Source organism: Pongo pygmaeus, chromosome 1 (genome assembly GCF_028885625.2).
Source record: "Pongo pygmaeus isolate AG05252 chromosome 1, NHGRI_mPonPyg2-v2.0_pri, whole genome shotgun sequence".
NCBI lineage: Eukaryota > Metazoa > Chordata > Mammalia > Primates > Hominidae > Pongo > Pongo pygmaeus.
Window position 1 is genome coordinate 71,970,748 of NC_072373.2, and position 20,996 is coordinate 71,991,743.

General features: G+C 41.5%; 1 protein-coding gene and 1 long non-coding RNA gene across 3 annotated transcripts in view; both read left to right on the top strand.

The window, feature by feature from the left end:
• SEC16B (SEC16 homolog B, endoplasmic reticulum export factor) overlaps positions 1 to 7,603 on the top strand; it is a 67,918-nt gene extending 60,315 nt beyond the window's left edge. For both annotated transcript variants that reach the window (XM_063648431.1, XM_063648425.1), the window contains 2 exons: positions 5,748 to 5,846; positions 6,462 to 7,603. In XM_063648431.1, coding sequence (XP_063504501.1) covers positions 5,748 to 5,846; positions 6,462 to 6,533 — 171 coding nt within the window. In that variant the 3' untranslated portion in view covers positions 6,534 to 7,603. The remainder of the gene's footprint in view (positions 1 to 5,747; positions 5,847 to 6,461) is intronic.
• Positions 7,604 to 8,584: 981 nt separating this feature from the next.
• LOC129014477 (uncharacterized) overlaps positions 8,585 to 20,996 on the top strand; it is a 48,822-nt gene continuing 36,410 nt past the window's right edge. Inside the window, exons 1-3 of the long non-coding RNA XR_010122957.1 lie at positions 8,585 to 10,660; positions 12,057 to 12,860; positions 15,431 to 15,589. This is a non-coding gene — a long non-coding RNA (uncharacterized LOC129014477). The remainder of the gene's footprint in view (positions 10,661 to 12,056; positions 12,861 to 15,430; positions 15,590 to 20,996) is intronic.

Sequence of the window (20,996 nt, forward strand, 5' to 3'; positions counted from 1 at the left end):
TCTGGGGACAGGGCACAGACAAACAAAAAGACAGCAGTAACTTCTGCAGACTTAAATGTCCTTGTCTGACAGCTTTGAAGAGAGCAGTGGTTATCCCAGCATGCAGCTGGAGATCTGAGAACGGGCAGACTGCCTCCTCAAGTGAGTCCCTGACCCCTGACCCCCGAGCAGCCTAACTGGGAGGCACCCCCCAGTAGAGGCAGACTGACACCTCACACGGCCGGGTACTCCTCTGAGACAAAAATTCCAGAGGAAGGATCAGACAGCAGCATTCGCGGTTCACGAAAATCCGCTGTTCTGCAGCCACTGCTGCTGGTACCCAGGCAAACAGGGTCTGGAGTGGACCTCTAGCAAACTCCAACAGACCTGCAGCTGAGGGTCCTGTCTGTTAGAAGGAAAACTAACAAACAGAAAGGACATCCACACCAAAAACCCATCTGTACATCACCATCATCAAAGACCAAAAGTAGATAAAACCACAAACATGGGGAAAAAACAGAGCAGAAAAACTGGAAACTCTAAAAAGCCGAGCGCCTCTCCTCCTCCAAAGGAACGCAGCTCTTCACCAGCAACGGAACAAAGCTGGACGGAGAATGACTTTGACGAGTTGAGGGAAGAAGGCTTCAGACAATCAAACTACTCTGAGCTACAGGAGGAAATTCAAACCAAAGGCAAAGAAGTTGAAAACTTTGAAAAAAATTTAGACGAATGTATAACTAGAATAACCAATACAGAGAAGTGCTTAAAGGAGCTGATGGAGCTGAAAGCCAAGGCTCGAGAACTATGTGAAGAATGCAGAAGCCTCAGGAGCTGATGCGATCAACTGGAAGAAAGGGTATCAGTGATGGAAGATGAAATGAATGAAATGAAGCGAGAAGGGAAGTTTAGAGAAAAAAGGATAAAAAGAAACGAACAAAGCCTCCAAGAAATATGCGACTATGTGAAAAGACTAAATCTACATCTGATCGGTGTACCTGAAAGTGATGGGGAGAATGGAACCAAGTTGGAATACACTCTGCAGGATATTATCCAGGAGAACTTCCCCAATCTAGCAAGGCAGGCCAACATTCAGATTCAGGAAATACAGAGAACGCCACAAAGATACTCCTTGAGAAGAGCACCTCCAAGACACATAATTGTCAGATTCACCAAAGTTGAAATGAAGGAAAAAATGTTAAGGGCAGCCAGAGAGAAAGGTCGGGTTACCCACAAAGGGAAGCCCATCAGACTAACAGCGGATCTCTTGGCAGAAACTCTACAAGCCAGAAGAGAGTGGAGGCCAATATTCAACATTCTTAAAGAAAAGATTTTCAACCCAGAATTTCATATCCGCCAAACTAAGCTTCATAAGTGAAGGAGAAATAAAATCCTTTACAGACAAGCAAATGCTGAGAGATTTTGTCACCACCACGCCTGCCTTAAAAGAGCTCCTGAAGGAAGCACTAAACATGGAAAGGAACAACAGGTACCAGGCACTGCAAAATCATGCCAAATTGTAAAGACCATTGAGACTAGGAAGAAACTGCATCAACCAATGAGCAAAATAACCAGCTAACATCATAATGACAGGATCAAATTCACACATAACAATATTAACTTTAAATGTAAATGGACTAAATGCTCCAGTTAAAAGACACAGACTGGCAAATTGGATTAAGAGTCAAGACCCATCAGTGTGCTGTATTCAGGAAACCCATCTCACGTGCAGAGACACCCAAAGGCTCAAAATAAAAGGATGGAGGAAGATCTACCAAGCAAATGGAAAACAAAAAAAGGCAGGGGTTGCAATCCTAGTCTCGGATAAAACAGACTTTAAACCAACAAAGATCAAAAGAGACAAAGAAGGCCATTACATAATGGTAAAGGGATCAATTCAACAAGAAGAGCTAACTATCCTAAATATATATGCACCCAATACAGGAGCACCCAGATTCATAAAGCAAGTCCTGAGTGACCTACAAAGAGACTTAGACTCCCACACAATAATAATGGGAGACTTTAACACCCCACTGTCAACATTAGACACATCAACGAGACAGAAAGTTAACAAGGATACCCAGGAATTGAACTCAGCTCTGCACCAAGCAGACCTAATAGATATCTACAGAACTCTCCACCCCAAATCAACAGAATATACATTTTTTTCAGCACCACACCACAAATATTCCAAAATTGAGCACATAGTTGGAAGTAAAGCTCTCCTCAGCAAATGTAAAAGAACAGAAACTATAACAAACTGTCTCTCAGACCACAGTGCAATCAAACTAGAACTCAGGATTAAGAAACTCACTCAAAATCGCTCAGCTACATTGAAACTGAACAACCTGCTCCTGAATGACTACTGGGTACATAACGAAATGAAGGCAGAAATAAAGATGTTCTTTGAAACCAACGAGAACAAAGACACAACATACCAGAATCTCTGGGACACATTCAAAGCAGTGTATAGAGGGAAATTTATAGCACTAGATGCCCACAAGAGAAAGCAGGAAAGATCCAAAATTGACACCCTAACATCACAATTAAAAGAACTAGAAAAGCAAGAGCAAACACATTCAAAAGCTAGCAGAAGGCAAGAAATAACTAAAATCAGAGCAGAACTGAAGGAAATAGAGACACATAAAAACCTTCAAAAAATAAATGAATCCAGGAGCTGGTTTTTTGAAAGGATCAACAAAATTGATAGACCGCTAGCAAGATTAATAAAGAAGAAAAGAGAGAAGAATCAAATAGATGCAATAAAAAATGATAAAGGGGATATCACCACCGATCCCACAGAAATACAAACTACCATCAGAGAATACTACAAACACCTCTACGCAAATAAACTAGAAAATCTAGCAGAAATGGATAAATTCCGCGACACATACACCCTCCCAAGACTAAACCAGGAAGAAGTTGACTCTCTGAATAGACCAATAACAGGCTCTGAAATTGTGGCAATAATCAATAGCTTACCAACCAAAAAGAGTCCAGGACCAGATGGATTCACAGCTGAATTCTACCAGAGGTACAAGGAGGAACTGGTACCATTCCTTCTGAAACTATTCCAATCAATAGAAAAAGAGGGAATCCTCCCTAACTCATTTTATGAGGCCAGCATCATCCTGATACGAAAGCCGAGCAGAGACACAACCAAAAAAAGAGAATTTTAGACCAATATCCTTGATGAACATTGATGCAAAAATCCTGAATAAAATACTGGCAAACCGAATCCAGCAGCACATCAAAAAGCTTATCCACCATGATCAAGTGGGCTTCATCCCTGGGATGCAAGGCTGGTTCAATATATGCAAATCAATAAATGTAATCCAGCATATAAACAGAACCAAAGACAAAAACCACATGATTATCTCAATAGATGCAGAAAAGGCCTTTGACAAAATTCAACAACCCTTCATGCTAAAAACTCTCAATAAATTAGGTATTGATGGGACATATCTCAAAATAATAAGAGCTATTTATGACAAACCCACAGCCAATATCATACTGAATGGGCAAAAACTGGAAGCATTCCCTTTGAAAACTGGCACAAGACAGGGATGCCCTCTCTCACCACTCCTATTCAACATAGTGTTAGAAGTTCTGGCCAGGGCAATCAGGCAGGAGAAGGAAATAAAGGGTATTCAATTAGGAAAAGAGGAACTCAAATTGTCCATGTTTGCAGATGACATGACTGTATATCTAGAAAACCCCATCGTCTCAGCCCAAAATCTCCTTAAGCTGATAAGCAACTTCAGCAAAGTCTCAGGATAGAAAATCAATGTACAAAAATCACAAGCATTCTTATACACCAATAACAGACAAACAGAGAGCCAAATCATGAGTGAACTCCCATTCACAACTGCTTCAAAGAGAATCAAACACCTAGGAATCCAACTTACAAGGGACGTGAAGGACCTCTTCAGGAGAACTATAAACCACTGCTCAATGTAATAAAAGAGGATACAAACAAATCAAGAACATTCCATGCTCATGGATAGGAAGAATCAATATCATGAAAATGGCCATACTGCCCAAGGTAATTTATAGATTCAATGCCGTCCCCATCAAGCTACCAATGACTTTCTTCACAGAGTTGGAAAAAACTACTTTCAAGTTCATATGGAACCAAAAAAGAGCCCACATCACCAAGTCAATCCTAAGCCAAAAGAACAAAGCTGGAGGCATCACGCTACCTGACTTCAAACTATACTACAAGGCTACAGTAACCAAAACAGCATGGTACTGGTACCAAAACAGAGATACAGATCAATGGAACAGAACAGAGCCCTCAGAAATAATGCCGCATATCTACAACTATCTGATCTTTGACAAACCTGAGAAAAGCAAGCAATGGAGAAAGGATTCCCTATTTAATAAATGGTGCTGGGAAAACTGGCTAGCCATATGTAGAAAGCTGAAACTGGATCCCTTCCTTACACCTTATACAAAAATCAATTCAAGATGGATTAAAGACTTACATGCTAGACCTAAAACCATAAAAACCCTAGAAGAAAACCTAGGCATTACCATTCAGGACATAGGCATGGGCAAGGACTTCATGTCTAAAACACCAAAAGCAATGGCAACAAAAGCCAAAATTGACAAATGGGATCTAATTAAACTAAAGAGCTTCTGCACAGCAAAAGAAACTACCATCAGAGTGAACAGGCAACTTACAAAATGGGAGAAAATTTTCACAACCTACTCATCTGAGAACGGGCTAACATCCAGAATCTACAATGAACTCAAACAAATTTACAAGAAAAAAACAAACAACCCCATCAAAAAGTGGGCAAAGGACATGAACAGACACTTCTCAAAAGAAGACATTTATGCAGCCAAAAAACACATGAAAAAATGCTCACCATCACTGGCCATCAGAGAAATGCAAATCAAAACCACAATGAGATACCTTGTCACACCAGTTAGAATGGCAATCATTAAAAAGTCAGGAAACAACAGGTACTGGAGAGGATGTGGAGAAATAGGAACACTTTTACACTGTTGGTGGGACTGTAAACTAGTTCAACCCTTGTGGAAGTCAGTGTGGCGATTCCTCAGGGATGTAGAACTAGAAATACCATTGGACCCAGCCATCCCATTACTGGGTATACACCCAAAGGACTATAAATCATGCTGCTATAAAGAGACATGCACACGTATGTTTATTGCAGCACTATTCACAATAGCAAAGACTTGGAACCAACCCAAATGTCCAACAAGGATAGACTGGATTAAGAAAATGTGGCACATATACACCATGGAATACTATGCAGCCATAAAAAATGATGAGTTCATGTCCTTTGTAGGGACATGGATGAAATTGGAAATCATCATTCTCAGTAAACTATCACAAGAACAAAAAAACCAAACACCGCATGTTCTCACTCATAGGTGGGAATTGAACAATGAGAACACATGGACACAGGAAGGGGAACATCACACTCTGGGGACTGTTGTGGGGTGGGGGGAGGGGGGAGGTATAGCTTTAGGAGATATACCTAATGCTAAATGATGAGTTAATGGGTGCAGCACACCAGCATGGCACATGTATACATATGTAACTAACCTGCACATTGTGCACATGTACCCTAAAACTTAAAGTATAATAATAATAATAATAATAATAATAAACAAAAACAAAAAAAACTCTAGTTAAAAAAGAAAAAAACAAATAATCCTGATATGCTTCTTGAAGGCCTCAACATTCTGGAATCTGGGAAGCAGGCACTGATGGAATTTTCCATGCTTTTCCATCACAGAGTGTTTCCTTTGAGCTCTGCTCCAACCCTGGTGTTCTTCTTCCTCCACCTGCCTTAAAAGGGGCTGTTCCTCTTTACAACCCATCTCAGGTGCCTCAGGTAAGGAAGCCCTCAGCGGGAGGGGCTGGCCAGGAACACAGGTTTTGGATTAAGGAGACCTAGGTTTGTCATCCCAGTTTACCATTTATGATATGTGAGTTCTTGAGCAATTATTTAACCTCTCCAGGTCTCAATTTCTGCATCTGTAAAGTGGGGTTAGTAGTAGCTAGCTCAGAGATATGTATATGAAGGGCCTGGAACCCAGAAAATGGTCAATAAATGTAGATACTATTAATATGATGTTTAAATTTTAATAGCTCTTGAGATGTGGGAGACACAGTCGGTGTTGGTATCAGTAGTGTGGGTGCCGTGTCACTCTTTCCTGGGGATGAAGGGATCATTGGAAACTTTGAGAGAAGCTAAGTTCCCTGTTCCTCAGCAACCTGGGTAGACTTAGCTCTGCTAATGTCTCATTTGGCCTCCTCTCTTTATAAAAATCAAATTTCTTTTACCATAGTTAGGTGAAGGGTTGGGTGGAGGTATGCAATTAGAACACAACCTTGGGAAATGTTCTACACAGAGGCTCAGGGTGCGCTAGCTCCATCCGTCCAATCAACCCTGGGCAGAGTCATGTTTGGGGGTGTACTCCGTGTAATATTTGTTCTTCTTTTCCAGCTGCCCATGGCCACTAGCCTGAATCGGCCAAATCGCCTAGCTCAGCGTCGCTATCCCACCCAGCCATGCTGAGAATAAACACACATCCCAGGCTCATCTTCCAGGACTGAAACTTTTCTTGCTCTCTTTTTCTCAATCTCCCGGCCCCTCTCTACCATATTGGGACCCTCAAGAGGTTTGTGCTAGCCCGATGCCTCCACCGGGCACTTAGAAGGCAAGAGGACAGGATCTCTCAAGACACAGCACAATTCAGTCTCTTAAGATTAGCTTCAGAATGATGGAAATTATTTCATCAGGTGGAAAATCTGGGTCTAATAGCAGACTGCACATGAGCAGAGTGACATGGTGGTGGCACTTATGGTGGTGGCTTGAGAGCCTTGGGGAAATTAGGGCCCTAACAGCTAGAATCAAAGATGATACCGCAGGGCCCTGTAGCAGGAAATGGGAAGCAGGGGGAGGGGCAGGGGCTCAGAACAATATTCTAGACCAACTTTGACTACTTCCTGTCTTAGTAATAGACCAATACATGGCTCTACTTAGCAAAGTTTTTATACTGAAACTTGATTGTTGCTGCCCTTTATAATTTCCTCTTCCATGATATTTCAGCAGTTTCCCTCTTGGTCCTAGTTTTGCGCACATTTTTTTGAATGTGGTTCAGATTAATTATATTTCTCTCACTTTCTTAGCTGGTCCTATTTTTTCACATTCTGGCATGTGGCTATCAAGTTAGATTGCTGTAGGCATCATATTGTCATGGTAACTACTGAACCTAATGATGCAGATGGATGGCACATCAGTATAATAAATGATGGAAAACGGTTCCTAAAAATTCATCCCTTTCATAAAAGGGGAAGAATGAGTGCCTGATATTGTTAATACCTCCCTTTCTACCTCAGGCCTTTGCAAATTGATGTTCAGAGGGTCACTGGAGTGAGAGGGAGGAGGGGGGCGTCTTGGAAATTTCCATTTCTCTTTTCAAACTCAAAATAGGAATGACTCTTGCTGTTTGTCAGATTTGCTGAAAATTGCTCCTCACAAAGAACATTTTTTTTGTACATGTAATTGTAAATACAGGTTTAGTACGTTAATGTTCTATAGTTCTGATGTTGATAATAATTAAACCCAGATAATTTTATAGCAAATGCTTCTCTCTGGCTGATTTTTACAGAGGAAGAAATTACATTGGTGGTCTCTTCCCTGAAGTCTTTCTAATAATGGTTTTATTGTGTGATCAAGTGTGAATAGCTGGAAAGAGCCCTTTGTTAATGAGGAATCTAGGGACAGATCCTCTTAACTTCTAAGTCTACTCTAATGTTATTATTATTCCAATTAAAAAAATATGAACAAAAAGCTCCTCTGATGCAAGTCAGTCACTTTACTAACTGAACTAAATGTTGTGTATTTTGTTCCATAAAAAGTTGTTTTTAACCTCTTAATTAGAAAATGTGTGCATAAATGTTTTGCACCTGGAAGGCCCTCAGCAAATGCTCTTCCCCTTTTTTCCTTAAAAGGCTGCTGCTCCTTCAATTTGGTATGCTGACATCCAGTGGTGGTGCTGTGGCATTAGTGTGTGAGTTTCACAGGAGCCACACTGCCTAGTCTTGCATCCTGGCTCATCCGTAGCCCACCCTGTAACTTTGGGCAAGGTTACCTCACTGTCTTGTATTTCAGTTTTCTCATCTATAAAATTAAGATGATAATTATCATAGTACTTGCCTTATAGGGACATGGCAAAAATTAATTGAGTTAGGCCCTTAGAAATGGGCCTGGTATATGCTAGGTACAGTTGGCCCTTGAACAAAATGAGTTTGAACTGTGTGGGTCCACTTATACTTGGATTTTATTCTGCCTCTGCCTGTCCAAGACAGTAAGACCAACCCCTCTTCTTCCTCCTCTGCAGCCTACTGAATGTGAAGACTATGAGGATGAAGACCTTTATGATGATCCCCTTTCATTTAATGAAGAGTCAATATATTTTCTCTTTCTTATGATTTTCTTAATCATGTTTTTTTCTCTAGCTTACTTTAAGAATACAGTATATAATACATATAACATATATAATATGTGTTAATTGTTTGTGTTATCAGTAAGGCTTCTAGTCAACAGTGGGCTATCAGCAGTTGAGTTTTTGGGGAGTCAAAAATCATATGTGGATTTTTGACTTTGCAGGGCTCAGTGCCCATCATGTCCGCATTGTTCAAAGCTCAACTGTACTTTATTATAGTGTCTTTTATTGTTAATTTGCAATCTAATAAGATCTTGACTGTTTTTTTTGGGCCTACCAGATCTGACTATAGATTTTTTTGTTCTTGATACCTGTATAGGACAGGAATGATGACTAAAACATACTTCTCAATATGTATCATTGCCAACTCAGTTTCTCTTCCTGCATCCCTTCTGACACCAACATTAGGCCATGAGGCTTTGTGCCCATGGGAACAATGGCACAGGGGAGGTCCTGTCCAAGAAATAAAGCACTTTAGGGGAGGAGAGTGCAGACCAAAGAGGAAGGCACAGACGTCGGATGCCTGTATCCTCACGTCCTCCTCCTGTTAAGAGAATTCATGGAATACCAGTGGCTACTGTCATGCTCAACAAAGCAAGCACTGAGTTTAGTTACCTCCCAGGCCAAAGGAATACAGAGCAATGAATATACTTTCTGAAGAGGAAGAGTCAGGGGTTTCTGTGCACTAGGAAGGGAGGAGGTTCTTGGTGTTTACAGTAATTCATAATTGAAAGGTTTTACTCTGGCAAAGTCAGAATGTGTCTATTAATCTGTGTATGCTTGGTTAAAACAAGCCGAGTTGCTCGTTGGTTAGGAGTGTTAGGTCCAGTAAGGGTCTGAGGAACTGGGGTCACTCCCAGTTCTTAGTTGCCCATCTGTGTTCTTTGGGTAGTGGTGGTGGTGTTGCTAAAGGTCATGGTTATTTTACAACTTCAATTGGTTAAAATCTGTTGTAGTGAAACAAAGCAAGTGCAGCTGTCAGAAGAAAATATTGTTTTCTCCTTTGATAAGGTGGAGGCTTGGGAAGGAGGCTTGGGAAATAGAGCAGGTTGTGACAGATATACACTGCTACGAAAGGGAACACACTGGGCTAGTGGCCCTATCCTCTAGCTCCCCTGGTAATCTTGGGAAGGGAAGCTGCAAGACTTGAGGAGAAGCCGGCTTTGGCTTGGCAGTGTGTCCAATGTGTCTGGGGAGCCATAGCAGCTTGGCTTTGGGGATCTGAGGCAGAGCTCCGAGCTCCCCGAAGCTTGCTGTAGTGTAGACTCTAGCAGGGAATAATTGCATAATGACCCCAAAGGCCAGATGGGACAAGTAGTATCCCAAAAGGCAAAAGGTCAGGAATGGGCCAGACCAGCTACCAGCAATGAATAGGTCACACTGTGAAGGTCATAGCCCTCTTTTCCATCGCCATGAGCTGTTTGGGGAGAGAGAATGAACAGAATTCTCTTTCTCTCTCAAAAAATGAATTATCAAAAGACATGGTATGAAAGGGAAGAGCCTGAGATAATATTAATTGGCAAGTTTGTTTTTTCACCTGCTTCTCAACAGGATCCAAGCTTGGAGGAAGAATAGATCAGTCATAGGAAATAAGCCACACTTTCCTTGAAAAGCTGAGTAGTAGTGTGCAAATTTATGATTCTGCTATATACATATAATTCAATATTTATATGAAAACATTTAAACTTAATGTTCTATAATTTGAAAGTGAACAAACCACTAAATTCCATTTCAGGGTCTTTATCACATGTTACCATTCCAGCCCTCTGTCTAATCCCCTCATGTGGCTATAGAGCTGTAAATGAGCTGTGAGTCCTCAGTGACCTGTGTGTCCTCTCTGTTCAGCCCTCTCCCAGGCTTCAGGTTGCTCAGGATCAAAGCCTCTGCTAGCTTTGTTTTCCCCTAGAAAGTCTCTTTACTTTTGGTCTCTTCCTCTGAGTAACTAAGAAGAGGAGCAAGAGACTGCATCTACTTCTTCACTAAAATCAGATTTTCTACCCAAGAGGGAATGTGCAAAACCCTCTTTCTGCTTGGAAAGAATAATAGGTGTGTAATTTGGGTCTCTCCAATCACATGAGTTTCTCTCTCACTTTTCCCCCCAGAGAGTGGAATGGAAGTGACTTTTTCTCTCTTCTATTTGCTGTCTTAAGCTGGAAATTGCATGAAGCATGATCTGCAAGCAACAGAATGTTAGGTACTTAACTGAGGTTGTCCCTAAATGTGGCCTCAACAACGGCCTGTTTTCATTTCGTTAATTGGCCATACTTATACCAGGCATCATTCATTCAGGTCCATTAGAAATGGTTTCTTAATGAGATTTAAAGTTATTCTGAAAAAGGATTAACAGCATATGAAAATGTTTTCTTTACAATCGCACTAGGTAGAGGAATCTTCCCATACTTTCTTCCTTTTTGTGTATTCCTGTTTCCAGATAATCAGGGTCAACAGCAGTTTAACTCAAACTCAACTGACCTTTGCAAACTGCTTGTTATTTTACTGTGAGATGTTTTCCTGGCCCTTACCTATCTTAGAGAGAGCCAGTTAACCTACCCAATTTTTAAAGAATTCTTAATAGAGCAGGATTCCATGGCTTCCTTTGAGGTTTCAGCCCGTGGTTCCTTAAACATTAGGAAGCTATTTCTAATACTTCGTACTCCAATCACTCATGGGGCTCTTTAAGACTCTTAGCTGGTCCTCAGCAGAGATGGAAAACAGCTGCTCCCCACCACCTGTGCCTGGGAACTCGTCCACATTTTGGAAGGCCGTTGAATCATGCCTCAGCTTATGAAATGAAGTCTTACAAAATGGGGTTTTAGGAGATTAAACCAGATAAATGCCTGGAGTCTTTTGGTAGCTACAGTGGTCCATCCTGAATTTCAATAATAATAGTGTAACATTTATTGAGTATTTTGTGTCAGACACATGCATTCCATGTATGTATACTTTCTATGCAGTATATAGTATTGTGATTTCAACATATATTAGGAATAAAAAACTGAATAGAGAGGTGAGGTAACTTGTCCAAACATACACAGCTAGTAAGGACGGAGTTGGAATTAGAATCCAGGTAGTCTGATCTCAGAACCTGGGCCCTTAGCCACATTATCCCTGGGCATGTGTACATTTGTTCACTGATTTATCAAATATTAATTGAATGGCATGTCAGGCATTGCTGTTTTCCCAACAAAAATGGTTCTGACACTTAAAATACTTAACAGTCTAGTGGGAGAGACAGACATGTAAACATAGAAATTTCTGCATAATGTGAGAACTGTTCTAAATATATGTACAAATAACTTTGTAGCTTCAATCCCTTAATAATGTAGGAATTTCACATATTTATATAATTTTGAGGGAAATATATAATATGTTCAAATTATATCATCCCTATAGGCTAAGATGAAGGTGAAGTTCACTGCTAGCTGTGTAGCGTAGCATACCTGTTGGCCAAGTTTAAAGTGGCCTTAAGATGTGGTGGATGCAGAAAAAGTCTGGATGAACAAGGGTAATAGTGTACTGTGATCACAAATACCACCATGATCTATGAAAGGACGATGATCTGATTTAGACTTGCCAAATTGCTGTTGCAGAAATTCTTCCTGCTTCTCCATGCTCTTGATTTGGAGGCAGGAAAGGACCGTGAATGTTGCAATGGAATGCATTTGAAGGCAAGGGCCACAGGTGAGGAGTGTATATGGTTTTGTGTGTGTGCACATACATGGGTGCCATCCATGAGGCTCCTTTCGGAATGTCTCTTTTCCCCTAATCTCCACTCCTAGCCTCTTTCACTTCCCCTTCCTCGCAATTACTCTTTATTCCCAAGAGAGGATTACACAGAAGACAGCCTCTCCATGAAGCATCTTCCAAGTGGCTGATACTACGAAGACTCCATGAAGTCCCACTTACCAGCACAGGATGGAACAGATCCTATGTCAATACATCCAGAATTTTGGCTAGAAAATGTTAGCTAATTTTTGTGTTTCCCCAAACTGGTTCTTAGAAATCCAAGTCTTGACTTTTAAAACTTGTCTCTGAGTTTTAAGGGCTCATTTTGGAATGTAAAAGATAATCACTGTTTTGATTGTTTTAATGTTCTACAATCGTGATTTGGGGTCATGAGAAAACCTCATTGTCCTAGAGTGAAAATAATTTGAGTTTTGTGCTTCAATATTTCATTCCACTTCTTTGAGTATTTGGATAAATGCCCATGAATTAAGTAAGAACCAATGACAGCCTTAGAGTCATGATTTCTTTATTTAATTTTTCAGCTGCTTCTCTTTGCAAACAACAACAACAAACCAACCCCAAGCCCACAGATGGCGTTAGTCATCCTAATAATACACATCAATTAAAACTGTGAGTCGGGATCCAGCCTCATTTGCTTTGAGCAACAGGTATATTACTGACGAGTTGCAGATACATTGACATTTTCTAAATCAAATTAATTTTTTTTACTGGAGTAGCTTGCAATTTAAAGGTAATTGATGTTAAACTCCTGAAATAAAGAGTTATTTGTAAAGAAAACAATCGTTCCCAATTTCTCACTTTGTAGATGCTGACTTTGTAGTCTTGGGGGAAGATACTGTAGTAAGAATGAGAAAACTTTCAGTTCCAGGCTCACATTTTCTGCTAGCTAGATGGTTGACTTTAAGTATGCCAATTGAATCTCTCAGTGCCCCCAAACATCTCAGCTAAAAACTTGGGACTTGCTCAGTCAACAAACATTTATTTAGGTCCTTCTATGGGATACATAGGTGAGATCAAAGTCCTAGCCCTCAAAGCGCTCACAGATGAATTAGGAAACTAGTAAGTGACCCAGGGCAACCCAGGATAGTCGTTTCTCCAGGTGCTCTTGGTGTGTCATGGTGGCCCCCGACTTTGCCTACCAGGGAAGGAGGTTGTCAGGAAGGCTCCGAAGGAGGGGGCTCTATCAGTGAAAAAACCATGGTCCAGAGAGGTTAATCAATTTTCCTAAATCCTCTTAAATTTCTGATTTCCAGGCTGATGGTCTTTTTCTTCGAATAAGAGAACATAATTTAAAATGTAAAGCTTTTTAATTATTACATTGAGGGTATATTTGTGGTTAATAAAAACATCAATATAATAACTGAGATTTTGTGCCAGGTATTTCATATAAGAGGTTACTTGTGTTTATTCATTAAATTCTCTTAATGGCCCTAGGAAGTAGATATTTGGAAGATGCTAAGGCACAGAGTTCAAATAACTCATCCAACATTACACAGCTAATGATGGAACTGGGAGAGCATCGAGGCAGTTGCTTTACATATGTTGTCTTTAATCCTTAAAACAACTTGGAGAGGGGGTTTGATTAGCTCACTTTATAGATCAGGAAATGGAGGCGCAGAAAATGTAAGTAACTACCCCGGAACCACACATAGAAAGTGGAGGACCTGGTATTTGAACTTATGCAGTCTGGCCTGTACTCTTATCTCTTGTTCACTTAATTTAAAGTGGGTGAACCTGTACTGCAATACCAAGTAGGACCACTGAACTTTATTTCGAGTCTTGTGCTGTCTCAGCTAGGTGATTCTGTGTGCCTCTCTTTCCCAAGTACGACCAAGGGATATTACTTGTTGTCTCAAGTGTTTATGCGTATGCCTATTTTTTCCCGCTAGACTTATGACTTTCAGGGACTGGGATGATATTATAACTTACTTATTTTTGTATTTCTGGCACCTTGCACAGTACCCTTGCCTAATAAGGGCTCAATATTCAAAACAGAATTGAGTGAATAATTTCCCATTGTGAGAACTTCAGGAGAAATTGCAAAAAATGTCCACAAATTATATTTGGTCTAGAGATTATCATGTGAAGTCATTCTCTTGTTAGTTTGATCCTTTTCTGCATCTTTAGAAGCTGATACAGGTCTTGGCGTATGATAAGTGCTCAAACAAAATCTGTGAAGGGATGAGTGGCTTAGCAGGGCGGGTAAAATGAAAAGATCATCACAGCTTCTGAGAAACTGTCCATGAAAGAGATAATGGAGGTCTAGGGAAGAGGGAATCTAGTGCTTCGTCCCCAGGCCAGCGACATTTGTGGCAGCTGAGAGAAGGGAAGCGCCCTACTTGAGGTCAAGGCAAGTGATGTCCTGCATTTACAGTTCCTCATTTGACCCTCAGGGGCGCTTATTTCTGGCAAAAGCATTTCTTGATTTTAAAAGGTGCTTCACCCCTTTACAACCTGTGTAATTGCTGTTGGAATGCTTTGCCCCGCTAGTGTCTTAATTAGGTCAAATTTTATACCAAGGGCTTTAAGTTAATGCTGTATTTGCAATTCTAAGGCCCCCTTCTCTCAGCACTGCCAGGAAGCACTCACATTTTTTTTAGAGATGGAGACACCCTGAGAAGCCGGTTTGGGCACTCTTGTAAGGGAGTAGGATGGAAATGGGGGTCCAGGGGAACTAGGCCAAAGGAGACATGTGTGCCAGGAGAGTCATCTAAATGCTTCTAGAAAGAAAATCCAGTCTCTAAGTTACCCTGCTCCAAGCATTGCTTGGATAATTGCAGGATCCAAGGCTCTTTGCATTTGGTTAAATTATATAGTTCTGCGTCTCTGTGTTAAAAAAACCCACCTTTTTATTATCTGCCTTTTATCAAGCAGACCATACCCCTAGAGTTACACCTTTCCTCTCTCCAGCATGCCACCCCAATAATGAGATAACCATCTGCCAAGAAAATAAACATAATATAAAAATTATACAAATACATAATCCCCAACCCAGAAGGAAGGGAGCAGCTGCCACCTGGTACCAAATAGCAAACAGTATAATATTTATCCAGAGCAGAGGGTTCCCCCAACCGGCTGTAATTCCTCTATTGGGTGGGGCAGGGGGTGAGGGGTCAAGGGGAGGTCAGTGATGAAAATGACCTCCATAGGCCTGGTCTAAATAGGTAGCAGGTGGAAATCAATTCGGTGAGCTCAATGTTTCTGTTCCCTGTCTCAGGACACACTCAGGAGGCACCTGAGGAGCCCATCAATCTGTCGCCGGAAAGGGGAGAGGTGGCAGGAGAAAGGAAGTAATTGGATTGTGCTTCAGTGGGACTTTTTCTCTAGCTGGAAGCGTAGCTGGAGAAATACGAAGCAGAGCCATCCCTGAGGTCAGGTAAATTGGGAGTTTTGCTCCTGGAGCTGGAAAGTAGTGCCCTTGAGGTTTGAAAATCTGCTCTGGCTGTAACATTTTGAATAAGCCTCTTTTCTAACTTTTGGGCTGGTCTTGGATTAGGGTAAAATTTTACTCCCCTTGCCTAAGAACTGCACTTTCCATGGCCTCAGTCAACTCAGGGCTTGCACTGATTCATATATAACTAGTATTTAATTTCTTAATCAAATGCTCTCTGAGCAAGCAGAAATTCAGTTGCTAGAAATTGTGCAATGCATGGAAGCTAGTCAATCTTCTGTTTTACTGATAAATTGGAATGTTAAAGCAACGTTGCTAGTCAACATGACAGTTCTTCCTAAGAAAGAGGCAGTTTACAGAGCTGTGTAAAACAGAAGTGTCCTTAAACTGTGGTTGGGGAGACATGATATGGCAAAATGTCTACCAATAAAGTGGAGCATTATAGCAAATTACCCAGTTTATACATGCAGGCAAAGCTTCCTTTCTTACGCCATGTTGGAGAGCCAATAAAGCTTGCAAATGTGATGGGAGCCACTATTTCTGCCTCTGTGCAGCTGTTTATCAGCAGCTTTTTAACACATTTTCACATATTAATGAGGTGGCGTAGCAGTTCCAGAATTAGAACAGTGGGATGTATCATTGTCTGCTTATCTGAAGATATGCCTGCTGTCAGCTCAGCATCATTACCGGGGTATGTACAATGAAAGATGTACTTTTTGGTGGGGGGCAGCACGTACATGCTACCCCACCCTCCCTATGCCCCAAAGCCCCTCGCCTTCTGATCATCATACCTGGATGGGCTCTGGCACCGCTTTTGTAGGTTTTCCTGCAACTTTGTCTCCTTGTTTCATGATGTGTGTGTCAGTAGGGCTTGGAAATTCCTTTTTGCGTCTCCATTTCCCAATATCGTCCTTGATAGTCAGTAGGTACTTATTAAATGATAAATGAATGAATGAATGAGTAGATAGGTGAATGGATAAAAGTGTTCCCTCAGGAACTGTCCTCTGCAGGCACAGTCTGTCACTGTGGCTTGAAGGAACAAGATAGATATGTGGCATGGCTTTCCTTGAATTTGTATGAAAAGGTAAAATGGCAAATGGGATCTTATAAAATAAGGGCTGTAAGAGACCTCAGGAAGCATTCACCCCGGTGGTTTCCAAATGCAGGTGTGTAGTTGGTGCCAGAACACTGCAAAATTTTCACCCGTCTGCAATGAGATGAAAAAAATAATAGAGTGAGCTTTTCATAAAGCCAAATGTATTATCTGTTAGAATTCTGAGATTAGGTCCTTTTACTCTATTTGGTGTTGAAGTTTCTTCTTTAAAAATAAAATGAGGTAATAGTAGATAATAGCTGCTGCTTTTTTCTCTCTCAAGTCCCTTTATTTGGTAAAATAACAAATTCCTAATTTTTTTGCAGGTTCCTGAATCACCCACATTTTTTTGAGAGGGAGAGGAGAGGATGTTTCATGGGTCTATAAAATCCCAAAGTCTGGAACCACTGACTTAACTCATCTCTGTCTTATCTGAAAAAAATTCACTGACATCCCCTGTTGGCCTTAAGTGAGACACTGGGCTCCTTAAAAGAAATAGCACATTTCAGTAAATGATAAGATGCTTCAAGTCATACAAGTTCCTGTCTGTGTTGTCTCTTCAGAGCAGGGATCCAGGCTGGGTCACAGGCTTGTAGCAATGCCATAACTAAGACATAGGAGATTTCTTAAATCCAGGTCAGTCAATAACAGGGGCAAAGAGGCCCGATTTACCAATGTCTAATGTGCTCTCTTTTGCCGTGGATGTAGTCGCTGTTTTGTCTTTAGGTAGAACGTATATGTGTTCTGTGTAATACAGGGCACCTCTCTGAGAATGACAATTCTAGTTGATATAAGCCACGGGAAAAAGAAAACTCCACGGGGACACACCTCCTCAATCACCTCTCCTTTCTCTGAATTGCTGCAGCTCTATTGTCTGTGCCATACAACGTAGCTCTTGGATTTTACATTGTTTTCTGTTTTGTGTTTATTAGTCACAAATCTTATCTCTCCTAAAGAATGGGAACAACCCACTTAAATCCTGTTATTAATTGATAAGCTTTTTCTTTTTTAACTCAATCTTCTCTGGAGGCTGTTGTCCTTTACTGGTCCTATGTATGCTGGAAAGATCTGCAGTTCTGCTGACCTGGTTTCCAGCCCTGACTATGTGACTGATGGATGACAAGTTGATGAGCGAGGGCTGAATCTCACGGCACCTGGATGGCTGTTGCTCAGAGAGAAGAATGGTACTGACCTGCGTCACCAAGAGAAGTGGCAGATGCATTAACTGCCTAATGATGCTGATGTTCTTTGAGAATATAAACGTGAAACATGATCATTATGGTTCATAGTAGTCTTTGGATTAAAATTTTTTTTCCTCAAAGAGGAGAGGAAGAAAGATTATTTAAAGAAATAGTGAATAGAGGGCCCCAGTTTGTTCTTAATTCATGATTGACTTTGATCAGAATGGCATAAGCAGTGGGAATGCAGTCTTAAAATCCGGAAGGTAATTATCTCTACTTCAGGGCATGAAGTCTTCTCTTTCTCCTCCTCCCACTGGGGAAAAAATAAATAAAGAAAGAAAAAGCTAGAGAAGCAAATGCTCTTAAAAAATAAGATGATTTCTCTATGTCAGGTCTGAAAATAATATTTCCTAAAGCTACTGCTATATAAGAGGCCAAGCCAAGAGGAAGAGAACTGGCCCAGGGCTGGCCTCAGCCTCCAACATCTTGCTATGGAAGAAGCCAGAAGCAGGTGGGGCTGTGATGAATTTTTATTGAAGCCCCTGTTTATTAAAAGTTGAGTGAAAGTCTTCCTAATATCCAAAAGGCCTTTTCCAGTGCTTTTCTACTTGTGATGGACATCATTGGTTCCCCAGCTGTATCAGCTTCCTATGGCTGCTGTAACAAATTGCCACACTTAGTGATTTCACGCAACATGCCTTTATCACCTTACAGTACTGGAGGCCAGAAGTCTGAAATGAGTCCTGCAGGGGTGAGATCCAGGTGTTTGCAGTGCTGGTTCCTACTGGAGGCTCCAGGGGAGAAACTGTTCCTTGCTTCCTCCACCTTCTGGTGGCTCGTGGCCGCGCCACTCCAATCGCCACTTCCTTCATCACATGGCCTTCTTCTCTTTTTCAAATTTCCCTCTGTTTCCCTCTTTTAAGAAGGCTTTTGATTACATTGGCTGTGCCTGGATAATCCAGGTTTATCTCCCCATCTCAGGATCCTTGATTCAATCACATCTGTAAAGTCCTTTTGCCACATAAGGCAACATTTGTAGGCCCCAGGGAGGAGGAACTGGATGTCTCCCAGGCTGTTATTCATTCTGTCACAAACAGACAATAGCTCTTCTTCCCCTCTTCCTTCCTAACAGAACTCTAATTTGGCTCAGGCATCCTAAGACACTGGTTTCAGGGGACAGTGGTCCTTCTCAGCCCTTGTATAAATCTTGATTAAGCCAAGGTTGTCACAGCTCTCCCATTCCCTTGCCAGGCACTGGTTAGGAATGGGCATGGGATTAAACTCTGCCAATCGTATGGAAGGAGAAATCTGCTCTGTGATTTCTGGAGAGCTCCCCCCACTCTTAAAGTGGTGCTGGGAAAGGAATGCTTTCTCTTAAATAGTCTCTGGATGATGAGGATTGCTAGTTGAGGATGTAATGCTTGAAGCCACCATAGCTGCCTTGTGACCATAAGGGGACATAACAAAAAGAGGACAAAACAAAAAATGCTGAGAATGTCTGAACAGAAAGATGGAAAAAACTGGGTCCACAATGTTATCAGTGAGCTGCTAAATTAGCCATCTCTGGAAACTTTCTCTCTATGCTTATTGGTGGACACAAAGAACCGCGTTAATATTCTAGTCCCTTTGAGTTGGGTTTGCTGTGACTTGAAGCTACTAGACATGATCAGTGACCCACTATTTATTTATGCTTCCAATAACATAAGTGTGTATATAAACATATGCAAGCCCTGGATCTGCCCTAGCTCTGGACCTCATCCATGACTGTCTTGAATCATTATAAGAACCTCTTTGGTGGTCTTTGATGGTGTCTCTGACTCTAGACATGCACCTTCTTGATCTAGACATTACAAAATAGCACTGTGTGTACTTCTGTGCTTATTCACCATACATATTTATTGAGCACTTACTATGTGCCAGCCACCATGCTAGTCACAGAGATACATCTGTGAATACAACAGTCTTTGTTGTCATAGAGCTTACATTCTAGTGGAAGGAGATATATGAAAAACAAAGTACAATACATCAGGTGGCAATAAATGTTACAAAGAAAAATAAAGCAAGGTAAGGGGAAGAGAGTGATTGCTGTAGGAGTTTGTTTTTCACATGTGAAGATCAGGGAATGGTCTCTTTGACAAGGAGGTGATTGAGTAGAGCCCTGGCTGGAGTGACAGAGTGAGGTGTGCAGGTACCTGAGAGCAACGAGCCAGGCCAAGGGAGCAGCGCGTGTAAAGGCCCTGAGGCAGAGCATGCTTGGTGAATGAGTAAGAGCAAGGAGGCCAGCATGTGGGGGTGAGGCAGGAGGAGGGAGTGGTAGCAGAAGAGCTCAGAGAGGATGGTGGGACCTGTCTCGTTGGACAGAGGCCAAGGTAAGGACTTTGGCCATTACTCTGAGTTAGGGGAAGCCACTGAAGGGTTTTGAGCAGAGAAGTGACTGTGACATGATTTAACTTACATTTTTCAAGGATCACTCTGGCTTCTGAGTAGAGGTTAGACTCTGGGTGGCAGAAAGGAAGCTCTTCTAATAACTCAGGCTGGGCAGGGTAACTCACACCTGTAATCCCAGCACTTTGGGAGGCTGAGGCAGGTGAATCATGAGGTCAGGAGTTTGAGACTAGCCTGGCCAACATGGTGAAATCCCATCTCTACTAAAAATACAAAAAATTAGCTGGGTGTGGTTGTGGCCACCTGTAATCCCAGCTACTCAGGAGGCTGAGGCAGGAGAATCGCTTGAACTCAGGAGGCGGAGGTTGCAGTGAGCCAAGATCGCACCACTGCACTTCAGCCTGGGTGACAGAGCAAGACTCCATCTGAAAAACAAACAAACAAACAAACAAAAAAAATCAGGCAATAGATAATAGTGATTGGACCAAGGTGGTAACCATGGGGATGGTGGTAGAAAGTGGTTGGATTCAGCATATATTTTCAGGGTAAAGCTATTAGAATTTGCTGATGAATTGGCTATGGAGTGTGAGAGAAAGAAAGGAATATAACCTGACTCCTAGGTTTCTGGCTCAAGCAGCAGAAAGGTGGGGAAGACTTCAAGAAGAGTAGATTTGGAGAGACAAGCAAGAGTTTGGTTTGGACACATTAAGTTTGAGATGTGTGTGACCACGAC